This window comes from Onthophagus taurus, chromosome 8 (genome assembly GCF_036711975.1).
Source record: "Onthophagus taurus isolate NC chromosome 8, IU_Otau_3.0, whole genome shotgun sequence".
Taxonomy (NCBI): domain Eukaryota; kingdom Metazoa; phylum Arthropoda; class Insecta; order Coleoptera; family Scarabaeidae; genus Onthophagus; species Onthophagus taurus.
In genome coordinates, this window is record NC_091973.1 from 3,451,356 (window position 1) to 3,475,210 (window position 23,855).

The following is a 23,855-nucleotide window of genomic DNA, read 5'->3' on the forward strand; positions in this document are numbered from 1 at the left end:
GTCAATAGGTGACACACACTTTTATGGAGAATGATCTTTCACATTTTCATTAATTTAAATTTTTTAAATAACTCATCAACGGATAACGTGATTAAGTAATAAGTCGATATCGCCAGCGAAGTAATGTAGATTTAATTTTCAAACATTTACCGACATAGGTTCGTTCTCTCAACAATGTAAATAAACTGTAACAAGTCATAAATTGTATCGTATATTTATAGACTATATATACTATATAAAAGCATCGTCAAGCACTTTGAATTGTGTTTAATAGAAAGCATTATAAACTTAAGCTATCGTATTAATAAATTGTATTTATATTCCCATTTATCCTTTTAACGTGACGGTGTAACGCCCTTTCCGTTTCAGAAGGAAGGAAAACGTTCGTTTTTTTATGTATGTATATAAAAAATACCCGAAGCGGAGTTCAGAAACGAAATTTTTCGAAAAATGATGGCGTGGCGTTACCTTGTAAATTCTCTGGGTTCCGTCTTTTGTACAACATACACGCGCTCCTATCACTTATAGTTTTAATATTCAGAGAACTCTGCATCTAATTATCACAATTATATCGCAAAAAAACCGTTTTACATCGAGCTCGCTTGTTCCGGCGACAGCTCTGAAGTGTTAGAAAATTTAAAATCCATAGGATTTGTAAACGCTCTTGTACAGTCCAATGCATTAGGAAACGGCCCGGCAAATTTGCACACGTACTGAGGTTTTTGGTACGAATCTGAACCGTATTGTGCCCTATTCAAAGGTTGTCGAAGCGCTACATCGTTGAGCAGTCTATTAAGATATATATTTACATCTAATGCATCACTTTGGTTGTCGTCCAGGACTGTATTTTTTTTTGTTCTAAAATATTGGTATAGTACTACGTTTTTATCCTATTAGAATTTTTTTCTTGTGCGATTCTGATTCTCACGAACGAAAACTAAACGAGAGATGACGCGCCTTTATTATTATTTAAACTCTTTATCCACGTTGGCTGGTGACGAGAGAAAGTTTACATCGGTGCAAGTACAAGCAAATATTATTAGTATTTATTATTATAGTTTCATTAGTGTTCCCCGAAATTTTTGAATCATAATAGTGACTATTAAGGTATTTCTTTTTTCTCAAGTTTTTACGTTACCAAGCGACGATTTTATATGTAGTTATTTCTGTTTCAAAAAATAAGGCGTTGCATTGTATTAGATGTCAGCGATGGGACCCGCATTTATTGAAATACTCGTCGTTATGGTTCTCTCAATATTTCTGCAACAAAAAATTTCATTTCTTTAATAAACTAATTAAATATCAAGATATATATGTATATTAAGGCAACCTCAAAAATATTTATTTTATACCAGTGTATAGCGCCACCTAGTTTTTTGGTTTGAAATGTCTTAAATTGCTACCATACTATTCAGAGGGAAATTAAAATTGTGTTATTTCAAAAAAAGTTAATAATAAAAGTTGTGTGTAATTTAATTCTAAACAAATATTGTAAACAAAAAAATTTGGTATCATAAATAATTATTAAGATAACCTCAAAAATATTTATTTTTATACCAGTATATAGCACCACCTGGTGGAGATATGACGAAATTTTATTAAAATATTCGATTTGAAATCTCATTATAAACAAATATTATATGAAACACTTTTCGATAAATATAATAATTTGGTTTGCAATATTTTTCACAGAGAAATAAAAACTGTGTTATTTCAAAAAAAGTTAATAATAAAAGTTGTGTGTAATTTAATTCTAAACAAATATTGTAAACAAAAAAATTTGGTATCATAAATAATTATTAAGATAACCTCAAAAATATTCATTTTTATACCAGTATATAGCACCACCTGGTGGAGATATCACGAAATTTTATTAAAATATTCGATTTGAAATCTCATTATAAACAAATATTATATGAAACACTTTTCGATAAATATAATAATTTGGTTTGCAATATTTTTCACAGAGAAATAAAAACTGTGTTATTTCAAAAAATGTTATTAATAAAAGTTGTGCGTAATTTAATTTTAAACAAATATTGTAAATAAAAAAATTTGGTATCACAAATAATTATTAAGATAACCTCAGAAATATTAATATATATATACAGGTGTCCTGTATCTTCCGGATCAGAGCATTATACGGTTGAAGTATATAAATATTTCTTCTTATAAATCGTTCATAACACGTTTCTCACGTATACTCACCAATAAATTCGACACGGAAAGAGAAATAACCTTTTTCCGTAAATTCGTGAATAATGTATCCTTCAACCGTATAATGCTCGGATCGAGAAGAAAGTTTTATTTATTAAAAATTTGTTTATATACGACGTACCCTTGTATGGAGATTGAATTGACAACTCCGTCCGCCAAACTTTCCCTGCTGATTTCATCAGCCATAGCGACGACAAAATTGTGACCAAATCCAGCAATGTCTTCGCGAAAAGCTTCACTGGCAGGAGTAAGTACGCCACTAGCAGGTTGGAGAACGGTTTCCTGCACACTTTCGCCTTCGACGTCCATCTCTTCTGCGTTGTTTTTAAGCGGCGTTTTCTCGTCGTCGTCATTGTAGATCTTGAAGTACGCGAAGGTCAGGTAGATGACGGACAATATAAAGGACGGGATCGGAATTGCCATCGCGTACACTAGGTTCATGTACACTTGCCACATGTCCAGGTCGGTGATTACCAGGCCCGGATCGACCCTGCTGTAGTAGCAGGAAAAGTTCGTACCCAAGTCTTGGTACCGCTGGTAAAAGATGCTACAATTTAGCATCGGTGGGTATCCGCAGCCTTTTACATTTGGAAAAAGCTTGGCTCCCGTGTAATACCATTCGGAGCTGTCACCCATCAATCCCGTAGGCTCCACCTCATTAGGGTAGTCTTCTTCATCCTCTTTCCTATTAAATAATAAAAAAATTGTAAATATTCGTTAAAACAAAAAAGAGTTGTTTACAGATTTCGTTAGAGGTCAATGGTGACCTATTGATTGCAATGAATTTTATATGCAGAGATATTTTTGTGGACAAAGAAAACTATCAATTTTTTGTTTGGAAACAAAACGGAAATAGAATTCAAGGAAACCTTTAATAGTATTAACCTTACCAAACCACTTTATTTCCTAAATTAATAATTAATAAATGTAATAAATGTGTGATATTTTCGCAAAGTGTGTCAACAAGTAAATGAATTCAAAATGAAGTTGTTATTGTCGAAATGAACGATCTTTATGAAATGACTTAATGAGGTCGGAAGGGCATCTGCAGTAGTGGTATTTTCCTGCGGAATGTTGATAACGAGCGGTGACCTGATTTCAAAAATAACTGGCACACTCGTGAAAGCAAAGAAACGTATCCGTAAATGGATCATCAAAGTTTGTAAAGAGTAAATTTACATGTAATCGTAGTCATCCCTGAGGAGGGATCTTTCTTCCCTGGCTGAGGTAAATTCCGTGGTGGACGTCACGCCGGTTGAGTTCTCGGTGACGTTTCTTTTGTAGTTAACACGGAGTTGGCTGCAGGTGTAAATCTCCTTGGTGCAGCCTTCCCTGCACGAGGTCCAGGTGCAGTTGGAGGCACCCTGTCGTTTCTCGTTATCAACTGTCACGCACAGTGCCGGCGTTTCGTCGAACTCCATGAAGATAGTGGTAAACGCGGGATCGATGACGAAAGGCACGAGGAATAAGAAAGAGAACAAACTGAACGTCCCGAGCAGTACGAAGAAGGCGGTGATGTAGAAGAGGAGCTTTTGCTTCCAAGTTTGCTTGTTAGCTTGCTCACCCATCGTTGCGGCGCGAGCGGTCCCTTAATCTTGCACCCCACCATCTGATAGCGTGAACACCTTTACATAGTCAGAAGCGTCCTCGCGCACCGTCTTTCGAAAATAGGTTCACCCGAGTCAACCGACTGTCGCTTGACATACTATTCAGGGATACTGCAGTCAGAGACTGGTGGGTTAGAGGTTATCGATTTTGACGAAGGCTTACGCCAGATGTCTCCCGCTGACCGCGCTTTACGTCAAACGGCGGCGCCTGGCAATTATCAAACCTTCTGTAACGACTATCACAATCAGAGGTAAGTACTCGCGGAGCGATGAAATCGCATCGATGACGGTTTGTGGTGGCGTTTCGCGAATTTTTTAATCACGATTTTCTACACTTTGTTAAACGTTGGAACGCGCAATATTGATTTCGAAACCGCAGTGTTATTGATTACCCCGGCGGAGTAACGACGAGGGTCGTTGGCGGCGGTGGCGGTGGTGGTTGTGACGTATGCAGCGACACCGTCGCATATTTTCGCTAGTCCTCCTGGTCGCGCTACTCCTCCAGCTTTCGCGAAATGCCCAAAAAGAAACCAATTCCAGTGGAGGACCTCATAATACCACCTCAAGACGGTAGGATATGCGGTACGATATGCCTGTGTCAGATGACGCTCGTTTTAAGTAGCGTGGCGATCGTTTATCTGACCGTGGCCATCTACGTACCCTCATCTCGTGCCCTACAATCGGGAATTACCGAAGATCCCGTCATGTGCACGACCACGAGAGCCGTCATCGTCGAAAACTGCGACTGGGGATCCTGTGGTGAGTGGTGTTTGAGCAAAACGTCCGGTTCCTGCATGCAGATATATGTCAATCTGCGCCACAACGGTTCCTCTTTGTTGTTGGCTAATTGCACGAATACCGCGAATAAAACTTGCTACGGAATCGACCAGGAGAACGCGAAAAGAAGTCGTTGCATAGCGGATGAGTGCAAGAACCTCACCGGAACATTCAATTGCACCACGGGAACGTGCATCAACATAACAGATGCTTTCGAGTGCATTTTTACAGAAACCGATCCGGCGCTTAAATGTTCCGGCAGAAGAGGTAAGATAACTTGCATAGATCTCGACGGTTTATACAATTGTAAAAGAGGAACTTGCGAAAGAATCAGAATACCCTACAATTGCGATAGACGATGCGTAGACATCCCAACGAGAAATAAAAACGTTATACTCTTAAGCGGGGATAAGGTTTATTTATCTCAATGTCAGAGAGCGCTAGAATTAGAAACGGAAGAAGAAATATGGAACCAATCACAAGACAACATCATGATGACGTCATGTTACAGCATCATGAATACCACCAAGGGTGTTGTCGCTGTAGACTGCGTAAATGGTTCTCTTTTAGCAAACAACGTCCTAAGCGATCTTACCAACTTTACGTATCTCAGCTATTTGAGCGTTTTTAGCACGATACCACTCGACGAAAAAAGAAAAATCGCTCCTCCCGAACCGGATTTGCTCATCGCCAACGAAAGTCGTTTACTCATTAACCTCGAGGGTTGCGTTAATACCCTTCGAGATGAATGTAAGGAGTTCCTGCGGGTTTATGGGAAGGATGGGACCGACCATAACGCTCGCGCCCGCTTCCCATGCTTCTATTCAGCTGAAAACACTGATATCGTCGTCGCACGTTTCGATCTCGCCACCACAACCAAACAATTCTTGGTCGCTTTCGTACTGCCATCCGTTCTGTTCGTTGTCTCGTGCCTTACGCTTATTTTATGTCAACGCACCGTAGTTGTTGGTGATGATGCCAAAATGCGGTTTCAGGGATGCACTGATGCTCAAATTGAATTCGAAAAAAGTACTTCGGCCAATAATATGGCAGATAGAGGAGAAAACTCAATAATGGCATTGTAAAAAAAAGTAAGCTTTTATTGTTTTTGTTCTTCTTTGTGTTTGTGTTGACTTAGATTTAAATTTTTATATTGTTTCAGATTTTAAAAAAATAATTCTTTTTACATTGTCAAGTTCTGAAGCTTCTAATTAAGAACCAAAAAAATGGATAAAAACGTACCTAAATTGATATCGATCGTCGAGACTGCAAAGTTCTACGCATCACTATGCCTTGGAACTGTGGCCTTCGTTTCCGTCTTCGCCTTCCTGTTCCTAATTCCATTTGTCGTTGATCCCGCCATCTCCAGTTTGATGGCGAATTACGAAACCGAGGCCGTTACATGCGTCGCGACGCACCATATTTATGCCGAAGGACTCAGGAATTGTTCTTGGGCTTCTTGTAGAGAAGGCTGCACCAGCCAAGTCACCAAGTGCCACCAAATTTTGGTGAATTACTCACGGTTACCGTTCCGCGAATACAAATCCAAAGCTATCTTAGATTGGGACGTTGCCCATACTAGACTTTTAGTAAACGCCGAAGGTTGTGGATATCCACCGAGTGTAAATTGTACCGAATTTGCTCAGCAATATGGATATGAAAGTGCTGGGACTCCCTTTCCTTGTTATTACAGCAAAGTTTATCCAGATACAGTAGTGGCTAGATATTCGTGGGATGACACCTTGAGACAGCTCATTCTTTCTATAGCAATACCTAATTTACTTTTTGCAACATCAATAGCAATTTTAAGTTACTGGTACTGTCCGGGATGTGGACGTACTTGTAACAAATACATGCATCATTTTCCACATGTGTGAGTAATCTTAATTCTTTTTTAACTAAAATCAGAAAATTAACTTAAATTAATTATTATTAATTTGTTTTAGAGATGAAGAAGACGACGACGAGGTCTACTGACGGTTACAGAACTTTTTGAAAACTTAGCGCTACACCAAGCTTCGGCGATACGACGCGGACTTCCAGTTAGAGACTTAGTGGTGCAAAGATCTTCGCAAACTAAAACGGTTTCCTCGCACAATTCTAGTTCGCTACTCGCAAAAAATTTAAAATAAACAAATTCGCCATTCGTTACTTTTCCAAAACGTTTTCGACGATCGAGGACTAAACGCGTAGTGAATCGGAAAAGTAATACGAGAAACGTTGTACAAATTTAATCTTTATCATAGTTCTATTCGATTATGTTAGTTTATAGTTATAATCAATAATTAATTAATAATTATACTCGACTTTAATCTTCAAATGTTGTTACGAATGACACTGCAATAAAAAGTTCTTTCTTTTTATGGAAATTATTTGTTTTATTTCTTTTTTTATTCCTAAACTAAATTATATAAAATTTATATATAAATATATTATGGAAAAGAATGAAAAATTAAATAGACGTAGGAAGGATAAAGGGACATGCGCTTAGTTGACGATTGCGTGAATAAGATTCATCAATACAGTTCCAACATGACGGTTCCCAGAGTTCTGTCAATTCTCAGCATTCTGTGCCTTACGTAAGATGGGGCGCCGTAATAAATGTAAACCGCGGATGATTCCGCAACAAGATAAAAGAATTTGTGGAAGCATCTGTTTTTGCCAGTTAATAGTCGTTTTTAGCAGCGTCTCGTTGATTTATCTGACAGTCGCCATCTACATCCCTTCATACAGGGCTTTTCATTCCGGATACGAGGAGGTGCCAGTAATGTGTCAAACAGTAAATACAAGTATGATCAACAATTGTAGCTGGGCGTCGTGCGGGGAATGGTGTTTGACGAAAACCTCTGGATTTTGTCCGCAAATTCAGGTGACAACGAGACGAAATGGAACTGAGTTGATTTTGGAAGGGTGTACAAATTTTATTTCGGTTTCATGCCCTGAGGCGAACGTAGGGAAATTAAAAAAATATAATTGTAATAACGGCACGGAATGTAAGACACTCTACGGCGTTTTTAATTGTTCTTTGGGACACTGCACGAATATGTCTCAAGTTTATCAGTGTCATTATAAAGCTGATGGGTTCGTGGTTGATTCAGATAAAGATAACACTAAATTAAACGGATTTTTCGAGTGCAAAGGAGCAAAATGCACGAAAATCAAACGTGCGTTTAGTTGCGACAGATATTGCGATACGATTTACAGCTCTCTCAAAAATGTTATTATATCCGTTGATAACACACTTCATTTAGCTTATTGTGGAAGTGTTATAGCCACCACAATGGCTAATGGACGAGAAGAAGGAAAAGTTATTCCTCCAAAAACAATTTGGAGAGAAACTAAAAATGATATTCTTATGATGTCTTGCTTCAAAGCTGTTTATTATAATAATGGAACCAATGGAATAATTAAGTAATACGAAATTTTCAACGCAATATTTTTATTATTTATTCTTTTTATTGCAGTGCATCTGATTGCATTAACGGGACCATTTACAACGCGATAGACGTTCCAAAACCGTCAATGAACTTTACCACGTTCTGGAATTTACAAAAGAAATGGCGTGAATCACTCGACCCCGAGCAAAATTTTATACCGATGCAATCGCATCTTACCATTTACAATAGTTCACACCTTTATATTAACCTCGATGGTTGCGTCAACACGTTAAAAGGCGAATGCCGCCAGTTTTTACACACGCACGGTAAAGACGGCAGAAATCAAACTGCACAATCCAGATTCCACTGCTTTCATAATAAGGTAACTTAATACTTGTAAATACACAAAAAAATACGCTGCTTCTTTTAATTTTATTTTGGTATATTTCATGAATCAAATAATTTTCAGAACAGTTCTTTTATGGTAGTAGCACGATATGATTTGCAAAAAACATGGAAGGAGCTAGTGATAGCTATTAGTATTCCAACAGTATTGTTTGCAGTCTCATTTATAACGCTATGCGTGATCATGCAGTCTGTCAAGGTAGGTGATGACACAAAAATGCGGTGCCAGTACTGTTTGGTGAGTGACAAATCCGAATTGAATCTAAGCAAATACGAAGTTAGCGAAAGGGAATCCGATAGACCAAATCATATGGAAGGATGAAAACGACTCTGTCTCTAATCGACTCAATGTGCAAAAAAAAATTTAAAAAATATACCGTACTCGTGACATGTATGTAAAAACGTGTACTATATTTTAAAACGTGCCTTTTGTGTGCCTGAAAATATGATTATATACATTAAATAATCTATCCCCGCATATTCTGTTAAGACTTTACATGTTTACATACGTTGTCTACTTCTCGAAATTGCAAATGCGCCTTGGTGTGAACGTTTACAAGATCGATGTTGTATCTGTCAATCAATGTATCGCTTCAATGTATTCTAAATACTCTCGTTTAACTATAACTTATTATTATACAGGGTCTAAAGAAATTTTTGTTCACTATAAAAATATATCAACTTGGCATCAAGTTACCTCTTATCAAGTTTTTGAAGTCTCATAGATAACATCGTTTTTGCAAATAGATTTAATAATAAATCTTAAGAGAATCAATGAAATCCAATCATGTTAATTTGACAATCATGTTAACAGAGAGAAAGAATATACGTACAGATATGTTTCAAACTCAAAGTAACAAGGAGACGCTTCAAAAACTCACAATTTTAAAGTTAATTTCCCCAATTAAATAATTTAATAAAAGGATACAACGATTTCTCCATTATTACAATCTTTTAAGTTACATACAAATTTTGTTGAAGAATTTAACTCCAATTCTAAATTGGTAAGTCAATACGAATTTTTGTAGAGAACAAGAGTTTCTGAAGACCCTTTATTATACGAAAATCGTTCAACGGCACAAAATTTAACGAATTTCAATGAACAATGGGGCCCTACGTACAGAACGAACACAAATGTAATTTTATATGTATGTCTATTATAAAAAAACTCATAATAAATAAAACAAGGTGGTTTACAAAAAACAGTTTTTTTTTGTGAGATTAATTAAAATAATTTATCAGCTTTCGTACGCTCCATAAATACATAAATTCTTAATAGAGGCATCTATGACTAATACTTCAAGTAAATTTACTAATCATATCAACTTCATATGAAGCCTACATCATCAAATCGCCAAACAGTTTGAAGCAGCTCTCCATACAGATCTTAATCTGTATCAAGTTTTTGAAGTCTCCATCAATTCTTTCAAATCTTCTCTGTAATTGTAGTTTGATAACATCTTTTTTGCCAAAGCATGGCAAAAAAGATTTAATAATAAATCTTAAGAGAATCAATTGGCAGAAATGAAATCCAATCATTTTAATTTGACAATCATGTTAACAAAGAGAAAGAATATACATACAGAGATGTTCCAAACTCAAAGTACCAAGGAGGCTTCCAAAATTCACAATCTTACAGTTAATTTCAAATTTTTACATCCTGAAATCATTTATAATGATAAGGTGAATATTAATAGATGTATAATTACAAACTTTTATTTGCAATGTTTTAAGTTACATACATTTTTTGAAATTATAGCTCCAATTTTAAATTGGTAAGTCAATACATATTTTTGTTGAAAACAAGTTTCTGAAGACCTTTTATTATACAAAAATAATATGTATTATAAAACAACTCATACAATAAATAAAACAAGGTGGTTTACAAAAAACAATTTTTTTTTGTGAGATTAATTAAAATAATTTGTTAGCTTTCGTACGCTCCATAAACACAAACTCTTAATAGAGGCATCTATGACTAATACTTCAAGTAAATTTACTAATCATATCAACTTCGTATGAAGCCTACATCATCAAATCGCCAAACAGTTTGAAGCAGCTCTCCATACAGATCTTAATCTGTATCAAGTTTTTGAAGTCTCCATCAATTCTTTCAAATCTTTTCTGTAATTATAGTTTGATAACATCTTTTTTGCCAAAGCATGGCAAAAAAGATTTAATAATAAATCTTAAGAGAATCAATTGGATGAAATGAAATCCAATCATTTTAATTTGACAATCATGTTAACAAAGAGAAAGAATATACGTATAGAGATGTTCCAACCTCACAATGAAGAACCACTACATGACAACCCACAACAAAGAAGTACCAAGGAGGCTTCCAAAACTCACAATTTTACAGTTAATTTCAAATTTTTACATCCTGAAATCATTTATAATGATATAATAATTAGGTGAAGATAAATAGATGTATAATTACAAACTTTTATTTGTAATGTTTTAAGTTAGGTACATTTTCTGAAGTTTTAGCTCCAATTTTAAATTGGTAAGTCAATACATACCTTTTATTATACAAAAATAATATCTATTATAAAAAAACTCATACAATAAATAAAACAAGGAGGTTTACAAAAAACAGTATTTTTTTGTGAGATTAATTAAAATAATTTGTCAGCTTTCCAGCTTTCGTACTCTCCATAAACACATAAACTCTTAATAGAGACATCTATAACTAATAATTCAAGTAAATTTACTAATTCCTCTTTAACTTTTTTGTATAAAGCTTTGTTGTTCGCACATTGAGTGGAATTCAATCGAAACCCAACATTCTTTAAAGAATCGCCTACTTTCTTTTCAACAATATTTTTTACTGCAAGAAGTTCCACTACTGTTAATCCACAATTAGTTTCCTTTATATATTGTTCCATTAAACTCTTTTCATTGTCCTTGGTTTTCGAGGGAATTGATTTACAATGTTTTATGTTATTTGTATTTACATTATCTAAAGTATTATCTGCACATTTAGAGTTACTTGCCATTAAAGTATTACAAAAATGGCATACAGTAGATGTATCCATTCTTTTACAAATACCAACCCAACGTTGACTCATTTCTAGAATAGAATTTTTTTTCACCATTAACTCATCTTCATCATCACTTTCACTCGAATCGGTATCATCATTGTCATCAAATTGTTCTGCCAAATTATCGAATTGTATAGATGTATCTTCATCAAAACATTGGGAATATTTCCAAATAACGTTATTCCATTGTGTTTGTCTCGATTGAGAAAGATTATTTTGAAGCTCCAACACTGTTTGTTCGTTGTCTAATTCCGTGGTGAGTTCTAAACGTGACATTTTTTGGTTTATTCTTATTCTTAATATTATAGTGATGCCGTTTCGTAAAGTTTGATTGATCTGTAAACACGCGTGGTAAAAACCGTTACTTATTCTTTAAAAATTTCTATGCTATCGCCATCTAGTATTGAAAGTGGCCTCAATTTGCGTGAAGACACCTTTAATCAACGTATTAATTAACGATAGAGGGCACTACTATACCCAATTCCCTATTTTGTTTAAAATCTCTAATTATTTATTAACAAATCATGAATAAAAATGGGATTTATTTTTAATTCGTATTATATACAAATATTCTTATAGAGTGAACTAAATTAACTTTGGCAATAGAATTCTTTTTTAATAGTTAAAGTAATTCTACCATGATGTTACCATATAAACTTTTACTTAAACAAAAATGCTTGATTAATATGTTGTGCGTTTATAATTAAGATAAAATTTTATTTTAATTTTAATTCGAATTACATAATTGAACTTGTAGCTAAAACGACATCTCTTATTCAAACGCAAGACTAAACCAAAATGTTTATATCGTTCCCTTAAATGTCTGAAGATGCAGAACTCAACCCGAAACTTTCTAATTTTAATTGTTATTCACTAGACCTAAAACTAGAAACATTCGGGTTTAGCCGTCTTAAAAGACGATCAATATTTGGTGTGTTTAATAAAATAATTAAAAAAATTAAATTTAAATATGACATTTATTATTGTTATTGATATAATAGTACGTAATATGTATATCTACAGAAAATGTACAATATTTTTTTTATTATACAACAATGATTTGATTTAATATAATTTAAATAACTACTATACACAAAAAAAATAAAATCGGGTTTTTAAATATGTTACATTTAAATAATTACAATAAAATAATTAACAATGTGAGGTTTCTAAAATATGTTCTAAGTGAATTCTCAATTTATTTTAGTTCAAAGAACATCACATCGATAGGTTGGTTATTAGTTCATACACTAAGCTATATAGGCTCCGTTTTATTTTTTTATTTTTCGTAATCTACTCGTCTATGTATATTTCTCGTGTCGTATGAGATCGTGAGAGAATGAGAAATGAAAGCTAGTGCGATAGTCGAATAGATACAGTAAGTTTGTGTTACATGTCCATTTAATGTTAAAATTCGTTAGTGTGAGTTAATACCGTTTATAAATGACGGGATCGACGTCTTAATATTGGATTATTATTAACCGTTTAAAATGCAAGTATTGAGTAGAACAGTTTACATCAATTATATCAGAACATTACATAAATATACGTCGTAAATCTGATGGCGATGTAATCATACTGCATTGTGGACACACTTTTTTACTTCCCTAAAAAAAAATGATTTAAAATTTATTTTAAAAGTAAAAAAATAATGCTCACCAAAGTATGTAACCAACACTCTTCACAGTGTACATGCCAACATACCGTTGAAATAACTGGTTTTTTGTAATGTTCCTAAAATGAATAAATATTGCAAAAAGTGTCCAAAAAGAAAGTTAAGAAACTAACCAAACAAATCAAACATTTATAGTCCTCGACAACGTCGCCAGCGTTCGGATCCCCGGATCCTTCGGCTTCCAGCTGGCGAATCCTGTTCTTCAACTCTTCAATCAACTGGGCACGGCTACTCGGTTCTGCGTCGGATGTGCTGACGTTGCTGTCGCACTGCTGACCGCTTTCGACTTTCACCTCTACGTCGCCGCTCGAGTTAACGGTGGCCACCTGCGACTGGCCCTTTTCCTTTTGCTTTTCCTGCGAACTCTTGATCACCACGTCCGATTCGGTATACTGGGATGGGCCAAATGAAGACTCCTCCTGCTCGTCCCCATCAACAATCACATCATCACCTTCCGCATCCGTGCTAATTCTTCCACTGCTGCTTGGTGTTGTTCCCGCCGTTATTAACGCGTTTGTTCGTCTACGTTGACCTTCACTCCATTCTTCAAATTCCGAATCACCTTCTACGTCCACCGTTTCATCTTCATCGTTGATATTCTAATATTTTTGTTTTAATTAAAATTTATATTAATTTACTTTATTTTATTTTACCTTTCGATTGCATTGTTCTTCGTGGAACGCCATATCTTCTGGAGATCTATTAACACGTTCGTTGCAAACGGGACAATCTTCATTCTTCCTTTTTTTGATTTTGATTCTAAGCCTACCTTGTCTATTGATTTTTATCCTTTGAAACGTCTTGCAAATTAAAAAAGGATTATTAAAATGAATGAATAATTAAATAAATGGGTACCTCCCAACGTCCTTCCGGTCCAGTATCGCCTGGAAGAGCTGGAGGTCTGGTTAGATCTGCTTTTCTTTTTCTGCCTGCAATAATGCCGGATCCGCATAGTTTGTATAAACGTTCGAGTTCGTGCATTAGATGAATCTGGAGGTCGCCAGGTGCAATGGTCAGTCCACAGACTGGACAACTGGAGGGGTCGCGCTTCCGCTTGTTACCTGTAACGTCTTCAAAAGAAACAGGTGTGAGAAAGGATAGACGATCGTGTGCGGAAACTGTTGAGGTTAATTCGCGGGATGGCAGAGATCGTTGTGGAATGCTGATATGAACGCAGGGCCACGGAACCGTGCATAATGCCTTCGCGTCCACGCCAATTATCAAAGAGCGGCGTTTTTGTTTGTGGCTTGGGTCGGGGATGCATAATATTTAATATCGCCGCCATTGCACTAGCCATAAATGTGCGGCAAATGTCTTAGAATAAAGTCGGGTGTTATTGTTTCCGGTAGACCGGGTAGATGGGGTTTCGCTGGCCTCGCAATGGAAACGGGGGATCCTCATCCTACTCGGCATGCTCGATTTGCAACCCCAGACCAAACACTATAACCATTATTTACGGTCACATATTTCCACATTCGCACATACTTATTGTAACTATCACCTATATTTCAGCGGGGTCCGTTGGAAAAATCTACATTTTATTACGTCGAAACGAGCGCCTCCAAACGCACGCGTCGTGGCCGTCGACGAGCAGATAGCGATTTTAAGTCCCTTCACAAAACAAGATATTAGGAAAGTTTGGATCCTCTCCGACGCACCGGGTATCCTTCGCTATTAAAACTCGATATAACAGTTCGCCTACACGAATGACAAAATCACCAACGGTCACCACAAAAACCCGACGGACCCACTAAAGGGATTACATTTTATTATAAGTCTTATCGAACACCAGAACCCAAATCTATCACGTATTATTTATTTTACCGAAGAAGATAATATAAGTAAGTTAATATAGGAATAATTAAGCAATTAACGTAATACGTAAATGTTATGAAGGGGTAATAATCCGATTGTCGAGTGAGCGTGTCCCTAGCTCTGGCAAATATGCACGTGAAATCCTGACCAAACATTTCAATAATACCGCAATAACCCCGACCAATTTCAATTTACCAATTAGCACCTGCCAGTAACACTAGCATATAAACACGGCGTAGGGTTACGAGAAATTTATATTGAACTTGATGTTTCCGAGTGATTCCACTAATTTCTTAGGGACTCTGAATTCCTTAATTGTATTTGGAGAGCGGAGAACCGGAATTGATCGATTTACGATAGGTAGAATGGAAACGGATCGTTTCGGGTTTTCTTTCGATTGCAAAGGATTCGATTTGGAGGCTAATAAAAAGCAAACGAGATTAAACGGGTTGTATTTTTTAAAAGTTTGCGTGCAAAGTCAAAGTGAGACACTTATCGTGTAGTGGGTAACACAATACGGGTTCGGAGCGTACAAGCTTTAGGGCAGAATATGTCAATTTATTCAAGCTTTTTATACGTTTTTGCAAGAACGATCAAAAGAAGGTCGCCCTCGCCTTATTTAGCCTAATAAAGCAATCAGACGGGCGCGCTTTTCCTCGTTTTTTTCATTAAGCCCCCGTGCGCTAAGTAAGTGACGGCATAAAGATAATGTATTCCCCTCCCTCACGACGAGGAATAGTTGACGCGATCTTAAGCCGCGGAATTAATAGCCCGAAATTAACCCTTCCACTAATTTTGAGGGGCTATAAATTTGAAACCTTCATTTGTGGCCTTCAATGGTGGATGTAACAGATGTTACGGAACGTTTTGAGGCAGTCTGCAACAATTACTGTTCGTCGCTACCGCAGCACCCCCTTTAGCGGTTTTCGCAAATCTTCGACTAAACCGATTCTCCCCCAAAATCAAAATCATTTTAAAACCATAAAATCATAAAATCAGAAAGTTTCACCAAATGAGATTCGTTTGACCGACGTAATTTCCGACCCGCATATTAATAGGACAAAGTATCACGACGAATTTTCATTTTATTTTGTGAAAAGTATTTCATGAAAATTTATTGAAGCCAAAATTTATTACAAACTATATACTTTCTTTTTAATTAATAAATTCAGTCAATATAGATAAATAGAATTTATCTTGCAAAATATGTTTGAGTGGGGCTACATAAAAAAATTTACTCACACTTTAACTGTCGCTAACACGCTGCCTTTTTGTTTTGCAGGTGTAATTAATTAATCACAGCATGGCGGGAAATCAACTTAGTTTGGAAGAGAGGAAATTTGTCGTGAAATGTTATTGGAAGACCGAAAACGTCATTGAAGTGCAAAGACGATTCAGAAGGGAATTCGCAAAATCGCCACCAACGCGACAAAGACAAATTTGAAGCAGATCGAACCGCCCAGAACGTCAACAAGAAACGTTTTGGACTACCACGGACATCCACAAAGCTTTGGAAAAGAAGAGAAAAGAAGATTCGCAAACTTTACTCGATCCAGTTTTTACAACAAATGATAAGCTGTTTACTAGTATTGATGTTGTAAATGTACCTAATATATCTGATCATGAACTAGTAAAGTGTGAGCTGGCATTTGATATCGGTAGGCCTGCTGCAATTTATCGTACATACAGGGATGTGAAAAACATTAATTATCCACAATTCTTGAACGATCTGAAATCAATTCCGTGGAGAAACATATATGACCAGGAAAATGTGAATGATAAAATAACTTTTTTCAATAATTGTTTACTTACTCTGATGGATTTGCATGCACCTTTAAAAACTAGACGGTTTACAAAGCCTCCCAGTCCCTGGCTAACAGATAATATTAAACTACTAATGTCTATTCGAGATGATGCGCTTAAAAAATTCAAAAAGTCTAAGCTAACTCAAGACTGGGTTTCATACAAGTTGCATCGCAATCTGGTAACATCAACGGTGCGGGCTGAAAAGAAGGCATACTATGATTACGCCTTACGTAGTAAAGATCCAAAGGCTCTTTGGAGAAAGATTAAACATCTAAATATAAATAAAAAAATCGATAACAAAGTGTCTAACATTTTTCTTCCAAACGATTTAAATAATTATTTTGTTCACGGTGATTCTTCACTTTATATCCAGACTGATCCCGAATTACCCATATTTTATCAAAATAATGTAAACCCTAGAGTGCAGATAATGCAAGCTTTTATGCCTGTTGATGAACATGAAGTATCTATAATAATTAATAACATTAAAACTGCAGCGGTGGGTTCTGATGGTATCTCAATCTGGATGATTGACTTGTGTACCCCTTTTCTCATTCCTTATATTCCTCACGTAATAAACGCTGCTGTTCATCAATCAGTTTTTCCGGATGCCTGGAAAATGGCTGAAGTAATTGCATTACCTAAAGTATCTTCCCTTTCTGCCCTAAGGGATTTTAGACCGATCAGTATCCTCCCAGTAATGTCAAAAATTTTAGAGAGAGTCTTGGAAAAGCAACTTAGAGCACACTGCGAAAGGTATAGTATACTGCCAGATCAACAATCTGGGTTTCGTTCGGGTTTCAGTTGCGCAACAGCTTTATTGAACCTTACTGATGATGTATTTGCTTCTAGAGAGGCCGGGCAAGCCGCACTTTTGTTATCGTTGGACTTCACCAAAGCATTTGATACAATAAATCATAATATACTTGCATCTAAACTTAATTATTTTGGTCTTGGAAATCAAGCTGCAATTTTGATAAAGTCATTTTTGTCGGACAGGTCTCAGGTTGTGAAGATTAATAGTCAAGTGTCGAGCGCTCTGTCTGTTACTCGTGGAGTCCCTCAGGGGTCCATTTTGGGGCCACTATTGTTCTCTATTTATACATCTGATTTTGACCAGGTTCTCGAGCATTCGCAGATTCACTTGTATGCAGACGATACACAGCTTCTGCTGAATTTTAATCCAAATAATTGGGTTGATGCCTGCATAAAATTTAACTCAGATATAGCATTATTTTCTGATGTTGCGAAACGCCATGAACTTGTGCTAAATCCATTTAAGTCTTCTGTTCTTCTGTTTTGCGGTAGTGTCACAAGGAGAGCGATTAAGCCTTTGATATCCGGTCAATTGGTGGTGGATGGCGAACCTCTTACTGTTTCTGATCATATAAAAATTTTAGGAGTCACATTGGATCATCAGTTGAGGTTTGAGGAGCATGTGGCCAGGTGCTTGAGGGGTGGGTATGGCGCCCTGCGTCTCTTGTATGCCCATAGGGATGTCTTAAGTAAAAAATTAAAAATTATGCTGTGTGATAGCTTGGTTCTAAGCAAATTAAATCACTGCGACGTTGTTTATGGTCCAATTTTAACGGAGGCGAGTGGGCGTCGTATCCAGAACCTTCAGAACGGTTGTCTGAGGTTTATTTACGGAATTCGTAAATATGACCATATTAGTCATAAGTTGGCAGAGACCGGGTGGTTGAACATGAAAAACAGACGTAAACTGCATGCAACTTGCGTTTATTATAAAATTATTAAAAGTCAGCGGCCTCCTTACTTGCTGCAACGCCTATCTTTCAGAAGCGATGTCCATAACATTAATATAAGGAGGAAAGATGTATTGACGGTACCACGCCGCGCCTCGCACCGATCCTTTTCCTACCAGATAGCTAAAACGTACAATGATCTACCTATGAACCTTATAGGATTGAACTGTATTTCGTTCAAGAGTAAATTAAAATCCTCCCTCCTGCTTGAGTCATCATGATTTTTTTTTTAATTATATTCTGAGTTATTAATGTATCGCTTTATACTGACATGTCGTCGTATTTTGTTATTTTGTTTTTTTTTTTTTCATTTTGTTTATTAGTATTGTTAAAAACATTCTCATTTTTGCTTTATATATATATTTTCTATATATTCTGGATTAAGTGGAAGAGCAGTTGGTTAATAACCAAACTGAACTTCGTCCAGAAAATAAGTCTATTTTCTAAGAGTGTATTATTGTTTTCTTTCCTTTTTTTGCGACTTATTAATAAAGGCATTATTATTATTATTATTATAAGAGGAGGTGCAGAAAACACTTCTTCGACCACCACAGAAATCTTTTCGACAAACTGCTCAAAAGGTAGCGTCTATCGCATCATGAAGCGTCTGCACTGGGAATGCTACATTCCAACTGTAATCCATGCTCTCAACGAAGATGATCCTGATCGGAAAGTTCAATTTTGTGAAGATGTAGAGTAACAGTGTGGTGTAAGATATCCGCATTGAACATCATAGGACCAACTTGCTTCTGGTGTTAGTAGGTCCACAAATTTCAGAGAAGTTTGGTGATGACGACCAGATTTACTTTCAGCAAGATCTTCCATCACCTTCGTTTTGTCTGCATTGTCTGGACAATAATGGCCATCAATTTGCGAACATGATTCATCAATTACATTTGTCTTCTGTATTCGAAGTTACTCCATTTCATTCCATTCGAAGTGTCAGTAAATTTTTTTGATATACCCTGTATATATATAATGTTATATTAATAATATGTTGTCATAAAAGTAGTTTGTGAAATGGTTAACAAAAAAAAAGTTTGGGTAGTTGGATAAATAATCTGGGGTCGAATTTGCATGGGGTAAGGTTGCCGTTTAGGTAAACGAATAGGCCGAGGAGGAGTTTGGTAGATGTCAATCCTGCTAATGATACGTCCGACCGCAGTAAATTACTCCAGCAGCGGAGGGAGCGGGGTTTTACTGACTTGTGCCATATGGCGTTCATGAGAGTTAGTTTTCCCGTTTGTAATATGCCTAATGACGTACGCACGCGTTGCAGCGACGGCGAGTGACTATAACAGTGGTGCGCCCCGACGCCTACTGAATGAAAACGCTACTTTTCCGGTGGTTTCCGAAAAAGGGGCACCATAATGAGGGCTCCGATAACGTCCGCGTTTTCTTCGCATCGATTTTCTCATCGAAAAAGGGGATTGAAAAACAAATGCCTTCCCCGATTTTCCAGCTGAATACTTAGTTATTAATTCGCTGCTATAAAAAATATCGGTAGCGGATTTAATTTTGAATTAACACCATCTTTAAACGTTTGAGACACCTAAAAATAACATCGTAAAATTGCCGTTTTTGGATACATCCCAAAATCGATTTAAAACGTTTCGTATAAATTAGTAGGGACGTAGGTGTTTCGAGGTGTAAAGTGGAGTTACGCCCCAGGATCAGGAAAGGATCGGTTGAAACCCGGAACCGTGAAACCCAGCTACAGCATAGCGATCGCTGTCTTAACGCGGGCATATTTACAGGTCGGACGGTGTAAATTTCGGTGATGACTTGAGCCCAGTTCATCCCCTTTTAGCCGGTGCTGATTTACGAACGGTTCCCGGCAGAAGCAAGCAATTAACAAGGTTAGCTGGGCTAATCCCATGAATGATGTCCGCATAGTGACGGATTGGGGCCCGCAGGTGTGGCGCGGATCAGGTCCCATCATGCGGGTGCCCCCGCGAAACCCCCCAAAACTCTCCCCCTATCGCCGAACGCTACAAATCCGCTACTATTAACATGACAAATTCTAATATATTTCAACGGATTTTACGCTACTTTTCTTCTGTTTGTCTTTACGTCCTTTCTCAACACCGTTAAAAGAATTAGGCCTATTTTTCAACTTCTCAACACCCCTCCAACCATACTATTTTACTTCTAACATTTCTATAAGTAAAACTTGAACATCTTTTATTTTTCTTTTATACAGGAATGAGGATTAATAGAAGTCAATAGAGGGCGCTATTTTTGAAATTAAAATTATATAATTTTTTAATTGTGTGAAATTAATTTTTAGTGAATACAGTATAGAACTAACCGATGATACTAACGACGAAGTAAAACGGTGGCCGTTTTGTGTAGTACTTGCGTAATAGTAATTATTGTTTTATTAATTAATTGTATAGTTTTATTATAGCATTCGAAGTCTAGTGTTAGTTCTAATGTTAGTGTTAGTTCTAGTTTTAGTTGTTATTCAGTATTAGATTGTTGTGTATTTTTCGTTGTACTAAAAGTGTCATATTACAAAGTGTCAAAAAGCAAGTGACCGTAAGTTAGTGTAAAAATAAAATAATCAGAGTATATCTGTTTATATGTACTAAATTCGGTAGCACACCTGTTTTCGTTTATTTAATATCGATTACAACGCATTAATCTCGCCGGTAAAAGTTATTTGACAGATATAAGATTGAGCTCGGCACGCCATATGCTGCCTCCGTGTGTGCTACCTGTTTAATTAATCCCGTTATCCTAAACAACAGCGTAAAAAAAATAATCGCAATTTGCATACAGAATAACCCTACATTATTTAGTAATTACTCGGGCATTTTCCGAGTGATAGCGCGACGGGTTTTTTATCTTCGTTATCGGTCGCGTACATATGTCCATAGTAAATTAATAATGTATCGGTTAGGTATTAAGGGCGTCGATTTATCCGGAGAAGAGGGGGGAAGGTCTCTAAAAAGGCAATTACTCGTTCGTTTCACGGTGCCGGGATTAAAACGGCTCGCCGTCTTTTTAGAAGGAGTCTCAAAGACGATGTTTACGCCAGATTTCATTAATTAATTCAGGTGCCTCTTGGGCTCATTTCGTAATCCCCCGTGCGGTTATTACTTTGTAAGTATAATAACAGTAACACTACTTGACAATTTGAAAATTAATATCTTCATAAAATGCCCCTTGCTGGGCGCAGGGCCCAGGCTATATTATATTTGGGACGCCACCTACACGGGGACGCACTTAACCTTCTCTTATGAGGCCATTTTTCCTGCTTTTCATTACAACGACAATTATATGAATTGGTGAGATTTATCAGACAATACGATTGCTACTGAATTCCGTATAGCCGGCGAGAACGGAAAGTTTTCGAAAAGATTATTTAACAATGGATAATAAAAGATACTGTAAACTGTTGCTTTTAAGAGTTGAGACATGCGCGTCGTGAAATAGGGGACAAAAATAGCCTTTAAAGACCGCTGTGGACACTTAAGGCACTTTACGGTTTCAAAATAAATACCCGCGTACTTTTCGAGGAAAAGAATGCTTATATTTTATTTTTGGCACTTACACGCGTATTCAGAACGGCGAGTGCCCAATTGGATAATAAAGTTACTAATTTAAAGTTTGTTTAATGGCCGTCGTAAACGGTTCGTGAATATGGTTAGCGTTAAATTCGTTTACATTAATCGCCAACATTATCACTTTATTGGCTTATAAAAAAGGGATGCGGAGAAAGACCTCCGTCATAAAGAATTGACACCAACTCGGCGCGTACACAACAACGGGGCTCAAACTTTTACAATACACAATATATCCGTAAAAGAGACAGGCGGGCGACTTGAACGTTTACGCTTCCTATACGCGATCGTAAACCGACATTGTCGGTCATTTTTGAAAATAAAAACTCCCGTTACGCCTCGAGGTGACTACCAGAGTTCCGTCTCGATAAAGGGGGAAGAACGATCTCCTCTTCGTCCTCGTTCGACGTCGCAACGTGTTCGACAAACTTCCGAACTAGAATCGTATCACGACCCCTCTGTCCTTAATCGAGAAACTTAATTCATTTTAACCACAAGTACTACACAAAACGGCCACCGTTTTACTTCGTCGTTAGTACCATCGGTTAGTTCTATACTGTATTCACCAAAAATTAATTTCACACAATCAAAAAGTATAATTAAATAATTATTTAATTTCAAAAACAGCGCCCTCTATTGACTTCTATTAATCCTCATTCCTGTAAAAAAGAAAAATAAAATGTTCAAGTTTTACTTATAGAAATCTTAGAAGTAAAATAGTATGGTTGGAGGGGTGTTGAAAAGTTGAAAAAACCCCTCTGTCCTTAATCGAGAAACTTAATGCATTTTAACTACAAGTACTACACAAAACGACCACCGTTTTACTTCGTCGTTAGTACCATCGGTTAGTTCTAGTTTTAGTTCAATGAAAAATATGTAACAATCTAACATTGAATAACAACTATAGCTAGAACTAACATTAGTACTATAACTAACACTGGACCTAGAACTAGAAACATTTGGGTTTAGCCGCACGTCTCTTAAGACGGCTAAACCCGAACGGTTCTAGTTCTAGGTTTAATGTTAGTTTTGGTACTAGAACTAAAACTAGAACTAACACTAGACCTAAAACTAGAAACTAGGGTTTAGCCGTGCGTCTGATGACTAAAACTAGTCTAACTAACAATAGACCTAGAACTAGAAACATTCGGGTTTAGCCGCACGTCTCTTAAGACGGCTAAACCCGAATAATTCTAGTTCTAGGTCTAGTGTTAGTTCTAGTTTTAGTTTTAGAACTATCGCTAGACCTAGAACTAGAAACATTTGGGTTTAGCTGTCTTAAGACACGTGCGGCTAAACACTCAGAGTGACAATTTTATTAATTATCATCTGTAGATCTTCGAGCTTTCCTGCTATCGTCGGTATACCTTAGATTATTCATTGCCCTTCCGTTAATTTTCATTTAAGTGCTTTATCTACTATGTCTTGGAAGTACAGATTAATACCTATTGGTGACAGTATGCATCCTTGACGTAGTCCTTTCATTATTTTTACTTCTTGAAATATCATATCTTCCACTCGTACTGTTGCCTTTTGGCCGTAATAAAAACCTGAGATTATTCTTATATCTCTAAGGTCTATCCTCCTCTTTAGTAATGTTTCTATGAGTTGACCATGTCTAACTTTATCAAAGACTTTGTTATAGTCTATAAAGCATACATATAGGTCGTGGTTCATCTTTGTGCCATAACATTATATGCAAACAGTGCTTCCCATGTTCCTAGGACTTTGCAGAATCCAAATTGTATGTTGCTGATGTCTAGTCTCCAAGACTTTTAAACTTGTGTTGTCTAGAAA

At 36.5% G+C, this 23,855-nt stretch overlaps 5 protein-coding genes across 6 annotated transcripts in view; 3 read left to right on the forward strand and 2 right to left on the reverse strand.

The window, feature by feature from the left end:
• Positions 1–198: 198 nt before the first annotated feature.
• On the reverse strand, positions 199–3,969 carry LOC111425368 (temperature-induced paralytic E). Its single transcript, XM_023059347.2, has 3 exons — positions 3,397–3,969; positions 2,339–2,902; positions 199–1,260 (listed from the first exon to the last, which is right to left on the reverse strand). Exons 1-3 carry the CDS (start codon positions 3,783–3,785, stop codon positions 1,197–1,199), a joined length of 1,017 nt encoding a protein of 338 aa, XP_022915115.1. The 5' UTR covers positions 3,786–3,969; the 3' UTR covers positions 199–1,196.
• A 112-nt stretch (positions 3,970–4,081) lies between these two features.
• Positions 4,082–5,686, forward strand: LOC111425367 (tipE homolog 3). The gene has a single exon (XM_023059346.2). It carries the CDS (start codon positions 4,340–4,342, stop codon positions 5,684–5,686), a length of 1,347 nt encoding a protein of 448 aa, XP_022915114.1. The 5' UTR covers positions 4,082–4,339.
• A 141-nt stretch (positions 5,687–5,827) lies between these two features.
• On the forward strand, positions 5,828–6,970 carry LOC111425369 (tipE homolog 2). The gene is made up of 2 exons (XM_023059348.2): positions 5,828–6,474; positions 6,548–6,970. The coding sequence occupies exons 1-2, from the start codon at positions 5,828–5,830 to the stop codon at positions 6,576–6,578; spliced, it is 678 nt and encodes a 225-aa protein (XP_022915116.1). The 3' UTR covers positions 6,579–6,970.
• A 150-nt stretch (positions 6,971–7,120) lies between these two features.
• Positions 7,121–9,586, forward strand: LOC111425446 (tipE homolog 4). 2 transcript variants are annotated; one of them, XM_071198670.1, is made up of 3 exons: positions 7,121–8,012; positions 8,066–8,360; positions 8,453–8,553. In XM_071198670.1, exons 1-3 carry the CDS (start codon positions 7,186–7,188, stop codon positions 8,477–8,479), a joined length of 1,149 nt encoding a protein of 382 aa, XP_071054771.1. In that variant the 5' UTR covers positions 7,121–7,185; the 3' UTR covers positions 8,480–8,553. The 2 variants fall into 2 exon arrangements, with proteins under 2 accessions (XP_071054771.1, XP_022915228.1); XM_023059460.2 differs by having other exon boundaries at positions 7,125–8,012; positions 8,448–9,586.
• Positions 9,587–12,385: 2,799 nt separating this feature from the next.
• LOC111425594 (E3 ubiquitin-protein ligase RNF220-like) overlaps positions 12,386–23,855 on the reverse strand; it is a 35,209-nt gene continuing 23,739 nt past the window's right edge. Inside the window, exons 5-9 of the mRNA XM_023059721.2 lie at positions 13,958–14,172; positions 13,756–13,902; positions 13,216–13,701; positions 13,087–13,161; positions 12,386–13,034 (exon numbers count right to left, since the gene is read on the reverse strand). Of these exons, the coding sequence (XP_022915489.1) occupies positions 12,963–13,034; positions 13,087–13,161; positions 13,216–13,701; positions 13,756–13,902; positions 13,958–14,172 (995 nt within the window). The 3' untranslated portion in view covers positions 12,386–12,962. The remainder of the gene's footprint in view (positions 13,035–13,086; positions 13,162–13,215; positions 13,702–13,755; positions 13,903–13,957; positions 14,173–23,855) is intronic.

Coding starts and splice junctions, on each gene's coding strand:
- LOC111425367 (XM_023059346.2), top strand. CDS start 4,340: ATGCCCAAAAAGAAACCAATTCCAGTGGAGGACCTCATAATACCACCT.
- LOC111425369 (XM_023059348.2), top strand. CDS start 5,828: ATGGATAAAAACGTACCTAAATTGATATCGATCGTCGAGACTGCAAAG. Junction 6,475..6,547: donor ATGCATCATTTTCCACATGT/GTGAGTAATCTT, acceptor AATTTGTTTTAG/AGATGAAGAAGACGACGACG.
- LOC111425368 (XM_023059347.2), bottom strand. CDS start 3,785: ATGGGTGAGCAAGCTAACAAGCAAACTTGGAAGCAAAAGCTCCTCTTC. Junction 2,903..3,396: donor AGGGATGACTACGATTACAT/GTAAATTTACTC, acceptor ATTATTTAATAG/GAAAGAGGATGAAGAAGACT. Junction 1,261..2,338: donor AATTCAATCTCCATACAAGG/GTACGTCGTATA, acceptor TTTTTGTTGCAG/AAATATTGAGAGAACCATAA.
- LOC111425446 (XM_023059460.2), top strand. CDS start 7,186: ATGGGGCGCCGTAATAAATGTAAACCGCGGATGATTCCGCAACAAGAT. Junction 8,013..8,065: donor GGAACCAATGGAATAATTAA/GTAATACGAAAT, acceptor TTTTTATTGCAG/TGCATCTGATTGCATTAACG. Junction 8,361..8,447: donor TCCACTGCTTTCATAATAAG/GTAACTTAATAC, acceptor AATAATTTTCAG/AACAGTTCTTTTATGGTAGT.